Here is a 19442-nt window from a genome sequence, read left to right on the forward strand (position 1 = left end):
CTCCTGACAATTGAATCCTTTATGAACTTGAATTTAGTTGGTAAGATACCTAGTTTTGTTTGTGAGCCCACACATACACTATATTGTCAAAAGTATTGGGACACCTGCCTTTACACGCATATGAACTTTAAAGCGGCTGTTTTCTCTCTACTTCACATTTAGGTCATTGTAATCTGCACTGATAATGCTGCTGATTGGTGCCTGTGAAACCTCACTTACTTGTAAAATCTTCCCACAATTCTTTCAAAATTCAATCGTTTATGACGTTACCAACGCATGCTCAGTCCGTCGTTTCATTCACAGCACGCTGTGTCTGCCATTTCCATGTCCCCTGTTAATGGCACAGCACGGGAGCCTCGCGATACTCTGGCTTCCCCCATCCGCTTCCTGGTTCTCCCCTTGTGACTGCGAGACGTCACACAGGGGGAGTGAACTAGGGCATCTCAGAGACATCCACACAAACAAGCAGCTTGAGATATTTACTATAGCAAAAAGTAAAAAATATTGTGTTTTTTTTTATAGCGCAAAAAATAAAAAAACGCAGAGGTGATCAAATACCACCAAAAAAAAAAAACTATTTGTGGGGAAAAAAAGAACGTCGATTTTGTTTGGGTACAGTGTCGCACGACCGGGCAATTGTCAGTTAAAGCGATGAAGTGCTGTATCTCAAAAAATGGCCTGGTCATTGAGCAGCCAAATCTTCCGGGGCTGAAGTGGTTAAATAGGTAAAAGATATGATTTTATTTAAACACACATAGATTTAAAAATGTTTACATGGAATGTACACGGCCAAAGCGACTATGAGTACACAAACTGGTAGGTGAAAGATGATACAAAGTGATATTCTCCACCCAACATGTTTTGGAGTAAATTACACTTCCTTCATCAGGGATAAGGGAGATATCAAATGTAGCCACTTTAACCGCTTGCCGACCAGCCGTCGTAGCTATATGTAGGCTCGAGGGGTCGGGATAGCAGATAAGCATGCGCCGCCAGAGGCGCGTGCCTGCTGCACAGCGGGAGCGCTGATGCTCGTGGCCGACGGTCGTGATGACCGCCGCCCACGAGCGATTGCGAGCACGAACACACACTTCCCTGCTCTGTTCTGCGAGCAGTGACAGATCATGTGTTCCTATTAGCTAGGAACCACGATCTGTCACTTCCTCTAGTCAGTCCCCCCCCCCCCCTTCAGTTAGAATCACCTCCCAGGGAACACAGTTAACCCCTTGATCGCCCCCTAGTGTTAACCCCTTCACTGCCAGTGACATTTTTACAGTATTCTGTGCATTTTTATAGCACTGATCGCTGTATAAATTCCAATGGTCCCAAAAATGTGTCAAAATTGGCAGATGTATCGGCCATAATGTCGCAGTCATGCTAAAAATCATAGATCGCCACCATTACTAGCAAAAAAAAATAAAAAATAATAAAAAATCTATAAATCTATCCCCTAATTTGTAGACGCTTGCGCAAACCAATCATTGTATGCTTACTGCAATTTTTTTTTACCAAAAATATGTAGAAGAATAGATATCAGCCTAAACTGAGAAAAAAAAATTAAATTTTTTAAAAAATGGGGATATTTATTATAGAAAAAAGTACAAAATATTGTGTTTTTTTTCAAAATTGTCGCTCTTTTTTTTATAGCGCAAAAGATAAAAACTGCAGAGGCGATCAAATACCACCAAAAGAAAGCTTTATTTGTGGGAAAAAAAGACTTCAATTGTGTTTGGGTGCAACATCGCACGACCGTGCAGTTGTCAGTTAAAACAACACAGTGCCGAATCGCACAAAATGGCCTGGTCATTCAGCAGCCAAATCTTCCGGGGCTGAAGTGGTGAAAGGTGTACATATAATCATTACATTCTGCAATAAAAGAAAGACACAGTCTCAAGAGCTCCTACTCGCTCTGTCACAAATGATGTAGTAAATGAAGAAGTCATAGTTTTAAGAGAGCATCGCCACATTCTCTACTCAACAGAGGGAACCAGAAACCAGTGAAGCCTGAAAGGCGAAATACTGTAAATATAATTGGAGGAGTGCCTGCACTTATACATCCATTGGCCAGGAAAAAAACCTTGTGATGACTGATGTTCAAAGGGTATACTATTCAATTTGTATGTAGTAGCCTCAGAAGGAGCGTGCAGTGTAATTAACTCTGAAATGCGTTGGATGGAGAATATCAGTTTGTGTCATCTTTCATCTACCAGTTTGTGTACTCATAGTTGCTTTGGCCATGTACATTCCATGTAAACATTTTTAATCTATGTGTTTAAATAAAATCATATCTTTTATCTACTTAATTAATACTTTTGTTTAGTGCCTTAAAAGTCCTGCCCCTAGGGGAATGTTTTTTCAATGCATTTAAAAAAAAGGGTCATCTATGTTTCTTTTCCCATTGTGGTGCATTGGCACCCCTTTGATAATGAGTGGGCTGCCTTAATGCAATGCATGTTAACCCATGCCATAACACTTGTTATTGTTGGGAGAACAACAGCAGATAGCTTTCTATACTGTTAACTATATACTGTATGCATTATACCTATCTATCCAGCAGGTGGCACTGTTGTGTGTATCTATGGTAATGTAATCAGAGGAAGTGTTATCTCTCTCAGTGTATGTAGTTGTATCCTCCTTGTTCCTGTTTTATATTTATCATGCTGTAAAGACATGCATTGTAATCCTCCATAAAAGCAAAGCTATTGCTGCAAACAACGAGCTTCCAGAGCATTATTTCAATACTCTGACAACAGTTATCTCACTGCAACAGAATGCTAAAGTGCTAATAGGCCCTTAAACTTTCTAAGTTAATACATACCATGTCTGGACATTTCTGGGACTGATGCATTGTATGACTCTTGCTTGAAAACAGGAGCATTGTCATTAATATCGAGGACTCTTATAACAAACACCTCCGGAGGCTCCAGGGTTTTCATTGTACTTTTGTCTACTAGCAGAGCTGTTAGATTATATGTTGCCTTCTTCTCACGATCCAGTGTTTCCCATCCATGGATGTCCCCTGACAACTCGTCAACCTTAAAGATGGTGTTGGCATATTCTCCTTGAAGGACATACTTGCCATTTGCCCTATCAGATCTCAGCTGTAAAACATAAAAAAAAGTTTGAAAAATGATTTTACTATAAATGCTAGGCATAGGTATTATTTGCCATGTAACAATTATCCGGGACTCTTATAGCGGTCTATGTATGAAAAAATTTGCAGTTCAAATGTGTTTTTTGCAGGGGTGCAACAATTCTTCACCATAAATGTTTTAATACACTTATTTTCTAGGATAGGTAGCACCATCTAGTGGGAATAATGTGGACTTTTTCCTGACACGCCTCAATCAGAAAAAAATATTGCATAATAACCACTAGATGGTGCTAAAGACCTTAGGCAAACAACATATAAAGAAAAGGTTATAGATTTGTTATGCCTGTGCGAATGATGATTGACACATTCCTACAGCAAATATTTATACATCCCGTAGGCCTTAAAGTATTGAAGTTCTTGGATCAACATGACAGGCAGGAAAATACAGTTTTCAGTGCAGACATAAGCAAAGGAAGCCTCTGTATTTTTCAGTACAGTGTTGCTTTTAGTGATAATATGTGAACAGGGTTTAGTAATGATATTTGGGTGAGCCAATGTTGCCGTGATGAAGCACCCCTAGGTGGTTATTCATGACAGCCAAGGGACCCAGGAAGCTGGTTTGATGATGCAGGCTGTCATTAAACTTGGAAGAGGAGCTCCATCTAGTGGCGGAGATGAGTTTGCAAGGATGAAAGCAAACATTGCAGCTTTATTGTTATCTTGAACTATAATGTATTCATTTTTTTCATGCAAAAAATAAAGTGAAAATTCCAAAAATTAAAGGGTTTCATTGCAGTGCACTTTTCTCTTTCTCTAAGTATGCTTATTTGTGCCGCAATCCTTTTTCACATGCTGGCATCTGTTCTTTGTTCTCCCAAACCCCAATATGATCTCGCCTAAAGTCATCTCTATTTATTTTTTGGGGATGTTTCTCCATCTAGCAGTATTTGTGTCCAGATCTTTAATTTTCTTATTTAGCTTTTTGTTTCTGCCTGACTAACTCCCTGCATTTTTAATTTACAACCCTACTGTAGCTCACCATGTAGGCGCCGTAAGCATATTTGGTTCTCTTTCCTCCTTAAAGCACATACAGCCAGGCACACTGCATTTTCAGCACTCTTGCACTGGCTTCAAAGGACACTATGGAAACTATGAACTTGGATAGGGGTAGGGAACCTAGAATACCGCAATGAACTGCAGAACTTAGCACTGCGCAAACTGACTGTCCCACAGAATCTCTTATGCTGTTGGTGATCTGTACTCTTTCCAGAGTTAAAAAGCTACACCCAGTCACTATTATTCAGCACTGGGTCATCTACTCCCATAGCCATAGGATTGGTTGCCTCCTGTTGATATCCACCAGGCTCTTCCTAGAGAGGGACATGTAGACACCATCATAGGACAGCCCCACCAACTTCCTCCTAGATCTCTCCAATGAGCTTCTCCAGAACCAATGTGGATTTGCAAATAGGCCCCCCAGCTAAGCCTAGTTGAGACCTCTATGTCTTCCTGAAGACTTCCTCCAGGCGCCTGCACCAAGGGGTCTGCAGGACTGGACCCAGGAACACTGCACCCTGCTGCCCACCCAGGCCTCAGGCTATTTATGGTCTCCCCAGCCACCTATTGGGCATACATACCCAATGATTGGCTAGAGTTTCATAAAATTCAGGCTACATACCCTGTCCTTCCTCCTATTATGATACTAGAATCCTGCAGAAAATTTGGGAAAGCAACAGCAGTAGCCTGTGAAACACTGAGTGGTCCTACATAATCAACCCCTACTCCACTGATTACAGGGGAGCCAAACTAAATTTATCTAGCGGTTTACTCTACACTTGGAGAGTGTTACGTACTGTCCTTCTCTAGTGTTTGCCAACATCCCCTGATATCGAACCCCTTCATCTGCCTTGTTCAGACCTCCTTTCCCACAATCACTCTCTGATTCTTTCAGTTAGATCCCTCTGTGCCTGCTCGGTGATCGGAGTAGTATCAGCCAAATGGAAGCTTAGCTGAAGGGAACTTCCTACAGCCTGGAGGAAATTGATTAGATGGAATCTCTGGGCCAAAGCTGGAGAGTGTCCACTTTTGCCACTGAGGCACCCTCTGACATATCAAGGTACCCTTATTTTACCCCAGGTTCAGAAACACAGTATTAGAGGTAGAAAATATAAAAAATATAAACTGGCACTTTAAAAAGTCTTTAAATATAAAATTTTTTATATCTCACCGTTCCGATGCGGTAGGGAAATCGCGTTTGCCCCTCTGGAGTTGACATTTCCTTCCATATCCAGCCCCTTTTTACGCGGTTGTGGTGCATCACTTGATGTCTCTCCTGCCTTGGGTTTTCCTTGGTACACAATGCCCGAGGGGCATAAATGCACACCAGCAGATGAAGCCACAGCAACTTCATCATTGCTGGTGCACCAGCAACCTGTAACAGATCAAGAAAAATTGAATATTAATATAACGTCCTTTTTACACATGGCCGGAGGCAAATTATTTTATGGTATAATCCTGTATAAGTTGTTTTAAAACTACAATCTGAAAAAGGAAAATTAAACATTTATTTCAATAATATTTTCATAAATAAAGTAACATATAGAATACATTTTATTTTTCTTACCCATCAAGGTGGAGTTTTTTGGGGTTTTTTAATTTTTAATTTATTTATATTTTTTATTGAGGTTTATCAAAATTACAAAAACAACCAAAAAACAAAAAAGTAAAATGATAAATGCAATATGAAAAAAAAGCAAAGTAATGTGTTCTAGGACATTTTTAGTTCCTCTGTTGAAAGTGCCAGTTTACAGAGCTCAGTAGCTCAATTCAAAATGTACACAAAATTACATAGAGGTAGCGGGGTGACCTCCTCTTTGCCTGCCAATTTTAAGAGGGTTTTGTACTTAGAGGCCAATTTGCAAAGCAGTGGTTTTACCCAGCCGTGTTTGGAAATCCCAAAGTTCTCTGGGAATCCTATTTCAAAGACTCACAGTGCATTAAATGCTTGTATAAATACAAATGTTAGAATATAAATAGTGTAGCGATATTCCCGTAGGAGCCACAGGAATACTGTCCGGGCCTTCCCCCAAAGCTTCACCCTACAGCCAGGCACACAGGCTCGCTCACAAATTTCTCCAATTACAAGTCTAGGGGTGTTTTTGTTGATTTATTTTTGGGGAATTGGGATAGGGGTCTCCAAACTTTCTATACAAACAGCCAGTTTACTGTCCTTCAGACTTTAGGGGGCTGGATTGTGGCCAGTCTGAGTATGCCCAGGCATTAATGGGAGTAAACAATGCTCCATCATTGTGTCAGTGGGGGTAATAGTGCCCCATTGTTGGTGCTAGTGAGCGGAATAGTGCCCCATTGTTGTTGTCAGTGGGAGGAATAGTGCCCCATGATTGGTGTAAGTGAGAGGAATAGCGCCCCGTTGTTGGCGTCAGTGGGAGGAACATAGCCCCATCATTGGTGTTAGTGAGAGGAAAAGTGCCCCATCATTGGTGTTAGTGGGAAGAATATAGCCCCATTGTTGGTGTCAGTTGGAGGAATTTTGTTCTATTATTGGTGTCAGTGGGAGGAATATTTCCCTATCATTGGTGTCAGTGGGAGGAATAGTGTCCCATTGTTGGTGTCAGTGGGAAGAATATAGCCCCATCATTGGTATAAGTTGGAGGAATAGTGCCTGATATCAGTGGGAGAAAAAGTGCCCCAAGGGCCAGATAAAGGCAAGCAAATGGCTGCATCTGGCCCCAGGGCTGTGGTTTGGAGACCACCGGGCTACAGGCTCAAATACTTTTTATGACCTACTGAACCAGGTGTCTTGGGCTAATGGCAGCTCATCCAGGGCTACAATCAGCCTTGGAGATGGTGAGCCTCCTAGACTTGAGGTCTTTAGGCAGCTGCCTCTTTTACCTATAACCAAAGCATCCTGGGGTTACAGTGACTCCTGCAGAATAAACTTCTGTGAAAGGTGGCTCTTGAAAAAGCCAGACGTAATAGGCAAGAAAACACACATGGCCGCACCGAATGTGCTGTGACAAAGCAGAGAACATCGATTTACCTTTTGCGAGGTGCCTTCTACGTACTTACGAAAACGAATGTGCGAGACAGCCATGAAATTTCCGAGGAGAGACGTTTAATTTACAACTCCCCACAGAAGCTATTAAACCGCACAGGCCTGTCTCGTTCATACTAAACCCATCTTCATAACGCCAAAAGTATTGGCTTCTAGATTTTTCAACGCAAGGTTAATGGAAGGTTAAACATACTCTGGTATCGACTGGCAATTGCAGTGAATGGGAGGATTCGTTGGCTGCAGACAGTCACCATTTTATTAGTCATATTAGCACAAGCTAAGGGAAACCAGGCAATTAATAAATATGCCATTTCCACAAGTGAAATCAGGGATATCCCATTCATAAACGCGCACAAGGCAGCCGACGCAAAGCCGGGAGATTTTTCTTGGTCTGTGGGCTTTTTTTCATTGTATCCCTCCAATTTCCCCAGAGGTACTTTAGAGAAAATAAAGATAATATTTGTGGTATTTATGAAATGCGCTCCGATTTATTTTTTTGCTCCCCCCCGCTTGGAGTGTATATCCTGTGCGCCTTCTCATTGTATAGTGATGGTGGTTTATTATTTCATTTCTGAGAAACGGAGCTGAGAAAAATGTTCCCGTAATTCCTCGGGAGCTTAAAACCTAACATTAAAAGCGCGAGAAAATTACCATTATTAATATCACAAGCAGAGCAATACAATTGCATAGGGGAGATCCTAGAACTTATTTTTTTATCTTTTTTAGATCTTGATTGCAGTTGCAACGGTTACATTGGCTTTTTTTTTTTTTTTTATTCTGCCACAGCTACTTATTTACTGCATATTCTTCAGGTTCCCTAAAGTGGTTGTAAACCTCAGACATATGAACAAAGCATATCTCCCCATAGCGAGTACTTGTCATAATTAAGAGCACTAAGTGCCATTTCTGTCCGATGCTTTGTTCCTCTGCTTTCAGCATTAAACACTTCTGACAAGTTTTTCTGACACAAAGAGAAAAAAGGTGACAGGGGAGGGAACTGACAGCCTCAGCTCTGTTCCCGTGTGCTGCATGAAACTGCAGTGTGTCATTTCACCTCTACGCCCCCCTTTTTTCTAACAGCTAAGACAAGCTTTATAAATTCTGGACTTTGAATGGATGTAGAGAAGAGGAGATTGCAGATCAGTGGCAGCTGGTGTTTTTTTCTTTGGGGGGGGGGGGGCATACAGCCAATCTAGGAGGACAACCGGGATATTAACCACTTCCCGACCAGCGCACGACGATGTACGTCGACAGAATGGCACGGGCAGGCATATTGGCGTACAGGTACGTCCAATATTCAATGCCGCCCTGCCATCGGGAGCGCGGTGGTCGGGACCCCCGTGAGTCCGGTCGCAGGACCCGCGGACTCGATCGCCGCGGGCATCCCCGCGATCGTCTCACGGAGCGGCCGAATAGAGGAAATGCTGTGTAAACAACATTTCTCCATTCTGCCTAGCAACTAGTGACACTGATCTATGCTCCATGTGATTGGAGCAGAGATCAGTGTTCACTAAATGAAAGCCCAACCCCCCCACAGTTAGTAACACACCCCTAGGAACACTTAACCCCTACACTGCCACCCACTGGTTAACCCTTTCACTGCCAGTGTCATTTACACAGGAATCACTGCATTTATATAGCAGTGATTACTGTATACATGACAATGGTCCCAAAAATGTATCAAAAATGTGTCAAAAATGTCCGATGGGTCCCCCACAATGTCGCAGTCACAATAAAAATCGCTGATCGCCACCATTACTAGTAAAAAAAAAATAATAAAAAATTATTAATAAAAATGCTATAAAACTATCCCTATTTTGTAAACGCTATAACTTTTGCGCAAACCAATCAATAATCGCTTATTGCGATTTTTTTTACCAAAAATATGTAGAAGAATACGTATCAGCCTAAACTGAGGGAAAAAAATGTTTTTTTATATATTTTTGGGGGATATTTATTATAACAAAAAGTAAAAAATAATGCGTTTTTTTCAAAATTGTCGCTCTATTTTTGTTTATAGCGCAAAAAAAAAAACGCAGGGGTGATCAAATACCACCAAAAGAAAGCTCTATTTGTGGGAAAAAAAGGACGTCAGTTTTGTTTGGGAGCCACGTCGCACGACCGCGCAATTGTCAGTTAAAGCGACGCAGTGCCGAATCACAAAAAGTGGTCTGGTCTTTGACCAGCAAAATGGTCCGGTCTGCAAGTGGTTAAAGGCGGGCAGCGTGTCCAGCAGCTTTCTTCCTCCTCCTGTGGTGTGGATAATGGCGCCTTGCATCGCCCCCTTCTCCTCCTAGGCATGCAATAGGATCGCCTGACCTTTCAGCCAATCGGTATCAGATATCAAGGCAACAGGTATCGTGATTGGCGGAGAGGTGTTAGATAAGCAATCACCTCCTATGCTCCTGTTTCTCAGCCTAACTTATTTTGAAGAAACTACACAGTGATCCTTCCATTTCCCTGATTTAGAGCTGATTGCTAGGCCAAAGGCTGCTATGGAAATGGCGTAACTTCCCAGTGTTGTTGGCACCCGCAAGCTTTGCAAATTCATTAGTGATGTATAATCACCTTCTCCAGTGCACATGCCCTAAAATTTGGCTTGAACTCCAACAATACTCAGTCTGAGAGGCACAGGCAGCTCCTCCCTTACTTCCTCACTAAGAAGCTCTGGAAAGAATCAGGAGAAGTGGAGGCCAAGGTGGTGACCTCTCTTCTATGGATGTTAGGCTCTCAACAATCTCAACAATCTTGAGATGAAAGAAGTTTTTACCTTCTTGATATGAGGACTAAATATTCTTTTTTTGATATGGCTTGGTGTAGTGATGTACTTGCTTCATATTGCTTTGTTGTTTGTTGGAAGGGGGGGGGGACTTTTATATACATAGTATATTGGCAGATGTGTCCATTTCGCAGTCACTCTCAGTCCCGCCCCCTGCACATCTCCTAGCATTGACGTACCGGCATTGGACCGGCGTTATGTCCATCATAGGATATGGGGCAAGGGGCAGCATTGGCCATTATGCCGAGCAGAGTACACAGGAGATCCAGCTCTATTTCGGCAGCTCTCGTCCCTCCCTTAACCTCGGTGTCAGCCTATATTTTGGCAAGGCTGCAGATGGACACTATGCATTGCTGCAGGTGGTCATAATTAGACTGCAGATGGGCACTGATTAGGCTGCAGATGGGCACTGATTAGACTACATATGGGCACAGATCAGGCTGCACTGAAGCTGCAGATGGGCACTAATCAGGCTGCATTGATGCTCACTGACCATTATTTTGTTTCCAAGTGGTTTCTTTTTTTTAAAGTTTTTTTTCCTGAAACTTCCCTCTTAAATTGAATTGGGGTGTGTGTTATATGCGTGTTATACGCCGATAAATACAATATATATATATATATATATATATATATATATATATATATATATATGGACATGTTGGGGTTTTGTAGTGCCAAAACTCCCCTGAAGTATTTTCAGGGCTTTCCTGCACACTTTTTTTTTTAAAAGAAACGTCAAAAGTTCATTAAGGTTTTCTCACGCAGAGAGTTCTCACCAACAATTTAATAAACATAACATACAGCCTCCTGGCTCTCTTGCCACAGCTTTACTGCTCAGATTAGTACCATAGTGGTCCTCCTGACCATCAAACAGGCCCCAGTGTTCATGCACAGATACCGTACCTCCACTCTACATCTTTCTTTCACAGCCCCCTAGCTGCTCTAACCCTCCTAAACTCCCTCTCAGACTCGGGCCTTGGACTGCCCTAACCTGGACAGTATGGTGCATACCAGTCCCTCTCACGGCTCCCTTCACACACTGACCTCCTCAGGTGGGTGGGACTCTGAGCTGTAACTCACCTGTGCCATTAGCGTGCTCGCTTCCTACAAAATTTGCCGCAATCCACCATTTTACCCAGTGGCACGGGGTCACCCTGCTACAATATATATTGTTTAAAAAAAAAAAAAAAAAAATAACGAAATAACCCAGTTTCTAAATAAGCATACCCTCAGATTGAACACAATGAGTACAGAGACAAATCTTCACAAGCATGCTATATCCAGGTTCACTGCAGCCTCGAATCAGATTTTGCTCCTTATAAACAAATGGTTTGTCAGCTTTGTGTTGCTGTAATTAATGTTGTGCTTCATGAGTCAGCAGACCTGTGACAGTTACAGATTGAAGAATCCAAATTGCTTTGATCTGGGAGCAATGATATTGGAGGTGCTTTATTGTGAGCTTTTAATCTACTAAGTAAAAAAAAAAGTTTTAACTGTACCCACCAGCCAAGAGAAACAGCAAGCCATCAACGGTACAGAGTTCCCATCTTATCAAAGATCACTGCTGCGTAGGGAAATGATACATTGTATCTGCTGCAATAGCAAGTCTTATTCTGGATGGGCTGTTTTTTTTTTTTTTTTTTTATTAGAAATATATATTTTTTTTAAACTGAATTTTCATTTAGGCAATTTTCTCAGGCAAATATGCTTTTTGTTGCAGTAGTGATATATGCCGGATATGTCTTTGATATATGCCTGATATGAACAGTTGTATTCTTATACTTAGCCAGCAGGTGGTGCTTAAAGTACATCTCAACCCCCCAAAAAAACTGACAGTGTTTTAGTTTACTGGCGCTTAGATGTGGTGAGGGGTAGATTTGAAATGAGGGGAAGCTCTGCTGATTTTATCATCCAATCATGTGCAAGCTAAAATGCTTTTTCATTTTCCTTGCATGTCCCCCTCGGCTCTACAGCAACTGAATTTCCAATTGCACTTTCAGTCAAAACATTTGTAGTGCAAAGTGGATTTGCCTTTCGTAAATAACCCCCAATATCTTTTACTTTTTGCTATAATAAATATCCCACATTTTTTTTTCCAAAAAACTAATTTTTTCCTCAGTTTAGGCTGATAAGTATTCTTCTACATATTTTTGGTAAAAAAAAAAATTGCAATAAGCGTATATTGATTGGTTTGCACAAAAGTTATAGCGTCTACAAAATAGGGGATAGATTTATGGCATTTTTATTATTTATTTTTTACTAGTAATGGCGGTGATCTGCGATTTTTATCGGGACTGCAATGTTGCGGAGGACAAATTGGACACTTTTGACACATTTTTGGGACCATTGACAATTATACAACAATCAGTGCTATAAAAATGCACTGTTACTGGATAAATGTCACTGGCAGGGAAGGAGTTAACACTAGGGGGCGATCAAGGCGTAAACTGTGTTCCCTATGTGTGTTTTAACTGTAGGGGGATGGCACTGTCTAGGAGGAGAGGGAGTCTGGTGTTCATACTTAGTATGAACACACGATCTGTCTCTACTCCTCTGAAAGAACCAGGTTCTCGCTCTGTCACTCTGTCGCTCCTGCGGCGCACATTTGCCCCTAGTGGCCAAAGGTGGAAGTGACGTAAAGGCAACGTTGTTTCGCCCAGCTGCGTCATTCCCAGCTGCGTCATTCTGCCGCAGTAAAACTGCGGTGGCTGGTCAGCGAAGCAGTTCAATTTAACCTGGTAACTCTGTAATTAACACACTTCCTGTCCTGAGGTGACAAAAGTACTGAGCAATGTCTGCTGCAGCCATGGATAGAAACCAATCATCTTCCATCTTTGTAAAGTCTTATGGTTTTTCACCTTAATGCATTCCCATGCATTAAGGTGAAAAACATTCTGTGCTTCAGCTGCCCCCACAGAGCCCCTCTTTTTCTAACCTGAACTCGATTGTTCCAGCGACGAAAACAAGCCCAGCCGCTCCAGCCGCTGTCTCGGGGTCCACATTGGACAGATTGATAGCAGCAGGAGCCATTGACTCCCACTGCTGTCAATCAAATCCAGTGACACGGGAGCCGGCGGCGGGGCCGAGTCCTTGTCTGTATTAATGGATGCAGCAGCTGGACTTGGGACCGTGCCCACATGGGTGCCCCCTTGGTACCTCCGTAAGGGCACTCTATGAAGAGGAGGAGCCAGGAGCGCCACCGGGGGACCCCAGAAAAGGAGGATCGGGGCCGTTCTGTGAACAACCCTTTCACAGAGCAGGTAAGTATAGGCATTTTTTAATTGTTTTAAAATAACTTTTGCAATCACTTTAACTGAATAAGTAAAAGTTAGAAGCTGATTGGCTACCATGCGCAGCTGCACCAGATTTTGCACTCTTTTGCAGATTTAGTTTAGTAAATAAACCGCATAGTGTGTTAGAGACTACCTAACACGGTGTTAGGACCAAATACCACCCCCCTCTCCCCTCCCTAACAGGGGGAAGTGTTTTGTAGGCCACAGAGATAGCAGGGAACAATGCTAACTAATGACAGTCCAGGGGAAGAGAACACAGGATGTTATTAGCTCACAGGATTTCTGGCTGGATGAACAGATAAAATAAAATGCTTTTAATGGTTTATTTAGCAGACCAAATGGAAGCGAATAAGGAGTTTATTTTTATATACATTTTGCCACCTTCCTGGCCTATAGCAGAAGGCTTTATTGTTCTGGCTGGACGTCAAATAGTACACCTAAGGAATGCTAATACTCATACAATTATGTTAATAATCAAAGTGTTACAAACATATTATGCAAAAAATCATGGAAAAAACAAATATTAATACAGTGTGAGAAATTCATAACGCAGAATTGCTGATATATACTCGATTTTATGAAATAGCACATCTTGTAAAATCGCTTTTGAACCATTAAAAACCTTTGGAGAGCTCACCTCCTCACCGTGTTTCCTAGTGTATGAGCCACTGAAAGTGACGTCACCAGCTTCTCCCAACACGTTGCGTCACTGGTCAGGTGACTTTTTCAAGGGAATCCGATCACAGTGTAAATAGGAAGTGTTACACTGCGTACACTGACAGAACGTGAGGAGAGGAGAGCCGATAAGTGGCGTTCCTCAAAGGGGAGATTTTCCCCATCAGTAATGCCTGTCAGTGCCCACCAGTGATGCCCATCAGTGCCGCCTATCAGAGCCCATCAGTGCTGCATATCAATGATGCCTTTCAGTGCTCATCAGTGCCGCCTATCAGTACTCACTGCTGCATATTAATGCCTTCTCATCAGTACCCATCAGTGCGGCCTCATCAGTGCAGCCTATTAGCGCCTGTCAGGGCAGTCTCATCAGCGCACAACAGTGGAGGAGAAAAATGACTTATTTACAAAATTTGGTTTTGTGGTGATTCAATCACAGAAAGAGAGAGAGAGAGAGACTAAAAGCAAACATCTTCTGCTGTTTTTGTTAGAAAACCCTTAGTGCTCTGTGATCTTTTATCATTGGGATACCCTGCAATAAATGTTTGTTTCTAAAACAAACAGTTTATTTAAATAGAAACACATATTAAAATAATGTCAGGGCTGAGCTCTTAGCAGCTCTCTTCTCTGTGCTCAGGCTGCTCAGCTGTCGGATGATTTTCAGCACTCATTGATTCCTCAGTGGCTCATCTGGTTATTATTATATGCTCGACAGTTCTGCCTACAGCCAGCCCCTTCTGGCTATTTAAACTGCTTTGTTCATCCCTTTCCTGCTTTCACCTGGTCAAACATATCTGGAGTGTCTCTGCTGTGTTCCTGTGAAAGACTGTCCGGGTGACGTCCCTTCTGGTTTCTGATCCTGTTCTTCTGCTTCCGACTATGCTGATCTCTGGTTTCCTGATTACTGGCTTGTCCGATTATCTGATTTGGCTTCCGATCCCTAGCTTATGTTTTTACTACGTTTTCTGTTCTGGAACATTTTTACCATTACATTAAAAGGTGTGATTTTTACTGCATTTCTGTCTCAGCCTGATTCAATTTAGCTACTTGGACAAACAAAAAAACCCCTTGAGGCTGTTTACCCTGAAGAGAGGCACCCCCCCTATCAGTAGCTATAAGGGAATCTGGCTTAGTCAGTTATGCACAGGCTGCCAGCAAGCATGCCAGCAATTCCTTATTTCCCTATTGGAATACCCAGTATGCATTATACAATTGGGAGTGAACTTATGAACATTTTTCATAGTAATATGACCACTGAAAGTGCATGTGTTCTTTGGGAATGGGGCAAAAAACAAAACAAAAATATGTTGTTAGGTTATTTCCTGTTCTGATGAAATGTTTCTTATCGTTTATTAAAGAAATACTACATTTGACCACTAGATGGCGCTAAATATTATAGGAATTGATACTTAGCACCATCTAGTGGCCAAATGTGGTATTTTCCATTTTAAATCAATGAAAAACATTCAACCAGCACAGGAAATATCCTAACAATATTTGTTTTTTGCCCCATTCACACAGAACAAATGTACATGCACTTTCACTGAGCGAACTGCTATGCAATTTGTTTTTGCAAATACACCCCTGTTGTTTCTAAAATAAAAACAATACGAAAGATGCAATGATAACATTTGACCAAAGGCCCTTAAAAATACAGGATTGTTGAAACAACTAGAAGCCTCCTTTAAGAATTATTGGGATTATTCTGTTCTGATTTGGAAATGTATTTCAGCAGTCCAGTCCCCAGACAAAATCTTGTTATATTCCTTTTTTTTTTTCGAAAGAGGAAACTATTTTTTATACTTTCCACTTATGTCCTTCTTTCCTGATGTACAACCTTTACAGGTAAAGGTTGCTTTAATTAGATAAAGCAGAAATCGTAGAGGTATGTACTCTAATAAAAGGTCACAAATCATATCAAAACCTTCTATGATACTGAATGTTTTTCCCCAAGTAATGAGCTGAATAGTTGTTAACAAGAGATTTGAAATATTCCCTCCCGCTATATTGCCCTGAGTCACCAAGACAAGAAATGAGGGTAACGGGATATCTTGAGGACAAGACAGATAATGCAATGCAACCTGACAGAGGTTCTAACATTTAGTCATCAAAGGGCCAATGTGCAAGAAGCATTTCGAGACCCCCATTCAACTATGGCCCCTTATTCACATTGTATGGATAGGTAATTAGATAGGTGAATGCATGTAGGTAAAATTTGTCTTTTAGATGCCCTAGAGCTCCTCCTTGGTCTAATATACAACTGGGGTCAGACAGTGAACCCCACCCAGAAGTTAGCAACCACCTGGCCCACATTTGGTATCTTCTTTGGGGCTCTTGTACAGCATGTTCACCCTGCTGTATTGCTGTACTTGTCCTTATTGGTGACATCTTCCATCTCTTCCAACCCAGGTGACACTATGCCATTGGGGCAGAAAGTACAGTAGTTCCCCCTATCAAGGACACAAGGAGTAATAATAGCCTAATAGAGATTCTAACCCTTCCATACTCTACTTACAATTTATAAAAAGCTTTGGCTAGATCAACGCTCTTCTCCTTAAAGCAGTTTATTTTTTACAATATCCATATGGAGTGCCCCAGGTGGTCGCCATTAACTATGGAGCGAGTAGGCGGAGAGCTGGCAGACATTCAGCTCTCTATAATTACACTAAGTGAAACTTTCTTGTGAGCATTAGGTAATCCTGGCCAATTTCCTGCTATGTCACTGCTAATTTCTACAGTGGTGATAATTCTCCAAAGAAATTAATCTCTTCCCGCTATTATACAGTCTCTGCTTAATAGAATTCACCTTTTAATTACTGCTCTGCACCTGAAATGTTAAACATAATGGGGGGATATCAATCAAATGAGAAAAGTGCCAAGTGGTTTTGACCTCCATCTATACAGCAAGACCTTCAGAATTAGTATATGAACTATCACAAAGGGCAATGATGAGTGCACTTTGTAGCGTTGAACCATAACAACCAAATTTGGGTTAGCTAGATTGGGGGAAAGGTTATTGGTGATTGGGTTAGCTAGTTTGAGTTTTCCATAATTGAGCAGATGCATGATGACCCTTACATTGCTTTGGTGTGGGACTGTAGCTCCATGTCACTTGACCCTGTGCTGTGCAATCTCATACATGTGCTCAGATGCATGTAAGGATACCATAAGTTCAAGGAGATTGGAACACTCTGCAGACATGTTCATAAATCCAGGTTCTAGGCCAATCACAAGCTAAGTACATTGGCAACTATAGACATGCAGCTAGCAAGGCAGCTACCAAGTACTAGGATGTAAATTAGGCAAACTAGAGTCAATCAACATTTTTTTCCCCATGTCAGCAAGTTTTGCTTTTTGATTGGAGCCTACCTGTAATTATCTATATCTGTGTGTTGCAATTGAATGGGAACACACCTGTCTAAAGGGTACCTGGGGGAGCGGGAGCAGAGGGCCAGGGCTGTGACCTGCCTGAGTAGGATATTAAAGTGGTTGTAAACCCTTTTAACCAACTTTGACCTACAGGTAAGCCTAGATTAAGGCTTACCTGTAGGTCCAAGAAATATATACTGTATAGGTTTAGGAGATATTTACCCGAAGACAGCCACCGCTGTCTACGGCGCATGCGCCATAGACAGCGGCTCGCAGGCGCAATGGGCAGGCTGCAGATCGCGGCCATATGCCGTGAGTGTCGGCTCCCGTGCGCATTCGGGGGAGTGACGTCATCGCGGCTCCGTCGAATCACAGCGCCGGAGCAGAGAGACCCGAAAGTCGCTCCGGGATACATGGCAGTGACAAAGAGGAAGACGGAGGACTGCTTCGGGGGCTTCGTTCTCAGGTAAGTTATTCATAATGAGCTAGTATGCTATGCATACTAGCTCATTATGCCTTTGCCTTACATGGTGTGTTTTTTAAAAAAAAATTTGCCTTTACTTCCTCTTTAAAGCCTCCCAAAATCTTGGTTTAAAAAAATATCTATTCAATTATGTATTCTTAACTCAAAAAAGTAAGGGAAAATCCAACATTTTGAGCTGTCACCAATAGGGATGAGCATGGGTCAATATGATTGACCTAATATAGCCATGTGGCCATATTACCCATTCACCAATGGGAAGAGCATTCTCTGGTTGCAGTTGCCCTGGTCGCAGTTGATTGGTCAGCAGTGGGCAGGAGTGACAGTTGCCTTACGAGATTAGTCCGACTATAGCAACATAGGGAGACATTTTCCAATGAGAGCACATGTTGCAGTGACAAGGTCTAAGAGAAGATTTGACAAAAAGTATTGCAACGACTGCCATTTTATTCTCTAGGGTGTTAGAAAAAAATGTATAATGTTTGGATGGTCTAAGTAATTTTCTTGCAAAAAAATAATGTTTTTAACTTGTAAACAACAAATCTCAGAAAGAGGCTTGGTCCTTAAGTGGTTAAAGGGAAAAAAGTCTAAAAAAATAATGCAGCTACCACATGTAAGCTGCAATATTATATTAATACCGCTTTAACCGCAGTATATGCACATTTAAAAATACTGAATAAGTGACCCCTTCAATCAAAGTTGTATTGGGTTCTAAGTAATTTTCTAGCAAAAAAAAAAAAAAACAGATTTTAACTTGTAAACAACACGTTTGAAAAAATCGGTCCGGTCTTTAAGTGGTTAAAGAAGCACTGTCTTCATTAAACTCCAGCAACCAATCAGATTGGGGCTCTTGTTTTCAAAAAAAATAAAATAAAAAAAATACAGCCCTTATTAGAGACTTTCGCTCATGAGGGCTCCTTTCCTCTGAACACGTCTGGCAAAACGTAATTAATCATATCTCCAGAAATCATTTGATAAATGTCTGATCATCTCTCAGTGAATAAAACGAGTATTAATATCCTAGGATACCCTGCCTTGTAATTATCCTCGCCAAATGACTTGCTATCGGGTTTCATCTCTTACGTCTGCGGTGTATCATCCCGCGGCCTGCTTCCTAATAAGATGCAAATGAGAGGTGTGGAACATGCAGATTAATTAAAATAAAGCCCTGGTAATTAAAAGGGCAATCAGGGGGGGTCTTGTGCTTTGATTAAGATGCATCCAATTTTCATATTTGGACTGGGAGTGCATATTTTAAAATGCATAATATCATTTCTTATTGTCTTTCATTTGCATCTGATTTAAATGGCTTCAGTGTAGTGGCGCCTGATTCAGTAATTATCCGTTTGGAATGACATGAAAATGTGTTCGCTTGTACTGGAGACATTCAAAGGAGACGCCATTACCTACTATCGCTGGCTAGGACATTTTCTTTGCCTAAATAGTTTTCAGTCTTGATTTGTGGTTCACAGCCCCAGTTTTCTCATAGGTGGACGTGTGCTGGGGCCACAGGGTGACCTTCAGGAGGTAATATAGAAAGCCAAGTTGTGGACAATTAGATGGTCGGGGCAGAGGAAATACCTCCTGCTGAAGTCCACTGCCATTCCCATTCAAACTATTGATTGCTGGGATCCAAGGAGCACACAAAATCTACCAAATGGCCGCACGTGGCCTTTGGG

At 41.7% G+C, this 19442-nt stretch overlaps 1 protein-coding gene across 2 annotated transcripts in view; it reads right to left on the reverse strand.

Annotated features, from left to right (window-relative positions):
* The window catches only part of CDH5 (cadherin 5), a 103441-nt gene that overhangs the window by 31480 nt on the left and 52519 nt on the right, over positions 1 to 19442 (reverse strand). For both annotated transcript variants that reach the window (XM_077454321.1, XM_077454310.1), the window contains exons 2-3: positions 5322 to 5525; positions 2819 to 3101 (exon numbers count right to left, since the gene is read on the reverse strand). In XM_077454321.1, coding sequence (XP_077310447.1) covers positions 2819 to 3101; positions 5322 to 5507 — 469 coding nt within the window. In that variant the 5' untranslated portion in view covers positions 5508 to 5525. The remainder of the gene's footprint in view (positions 1 to 2818; positions 3102 to 5321; positions 5526 to 19442) is intronic.

Source organism: Lithobates pipiens, unplaced genomic scaffold (assembly GCF_037356315.1).
Source record: "Lithobates pipiens isolate NorthernLeopardFrog02 unplaced genomic scaffold, aLitPip1_a1.2 Scaffold_10, whole genome shotgun sequence".
In the NCBI taxonomy this organism is placed as follows: domain Eukaryota; kingdom Metazoa; phylum Chordata; class Amphibia; order Anura; family Ranidae; genus Lithobates; species Lithobates pipiens.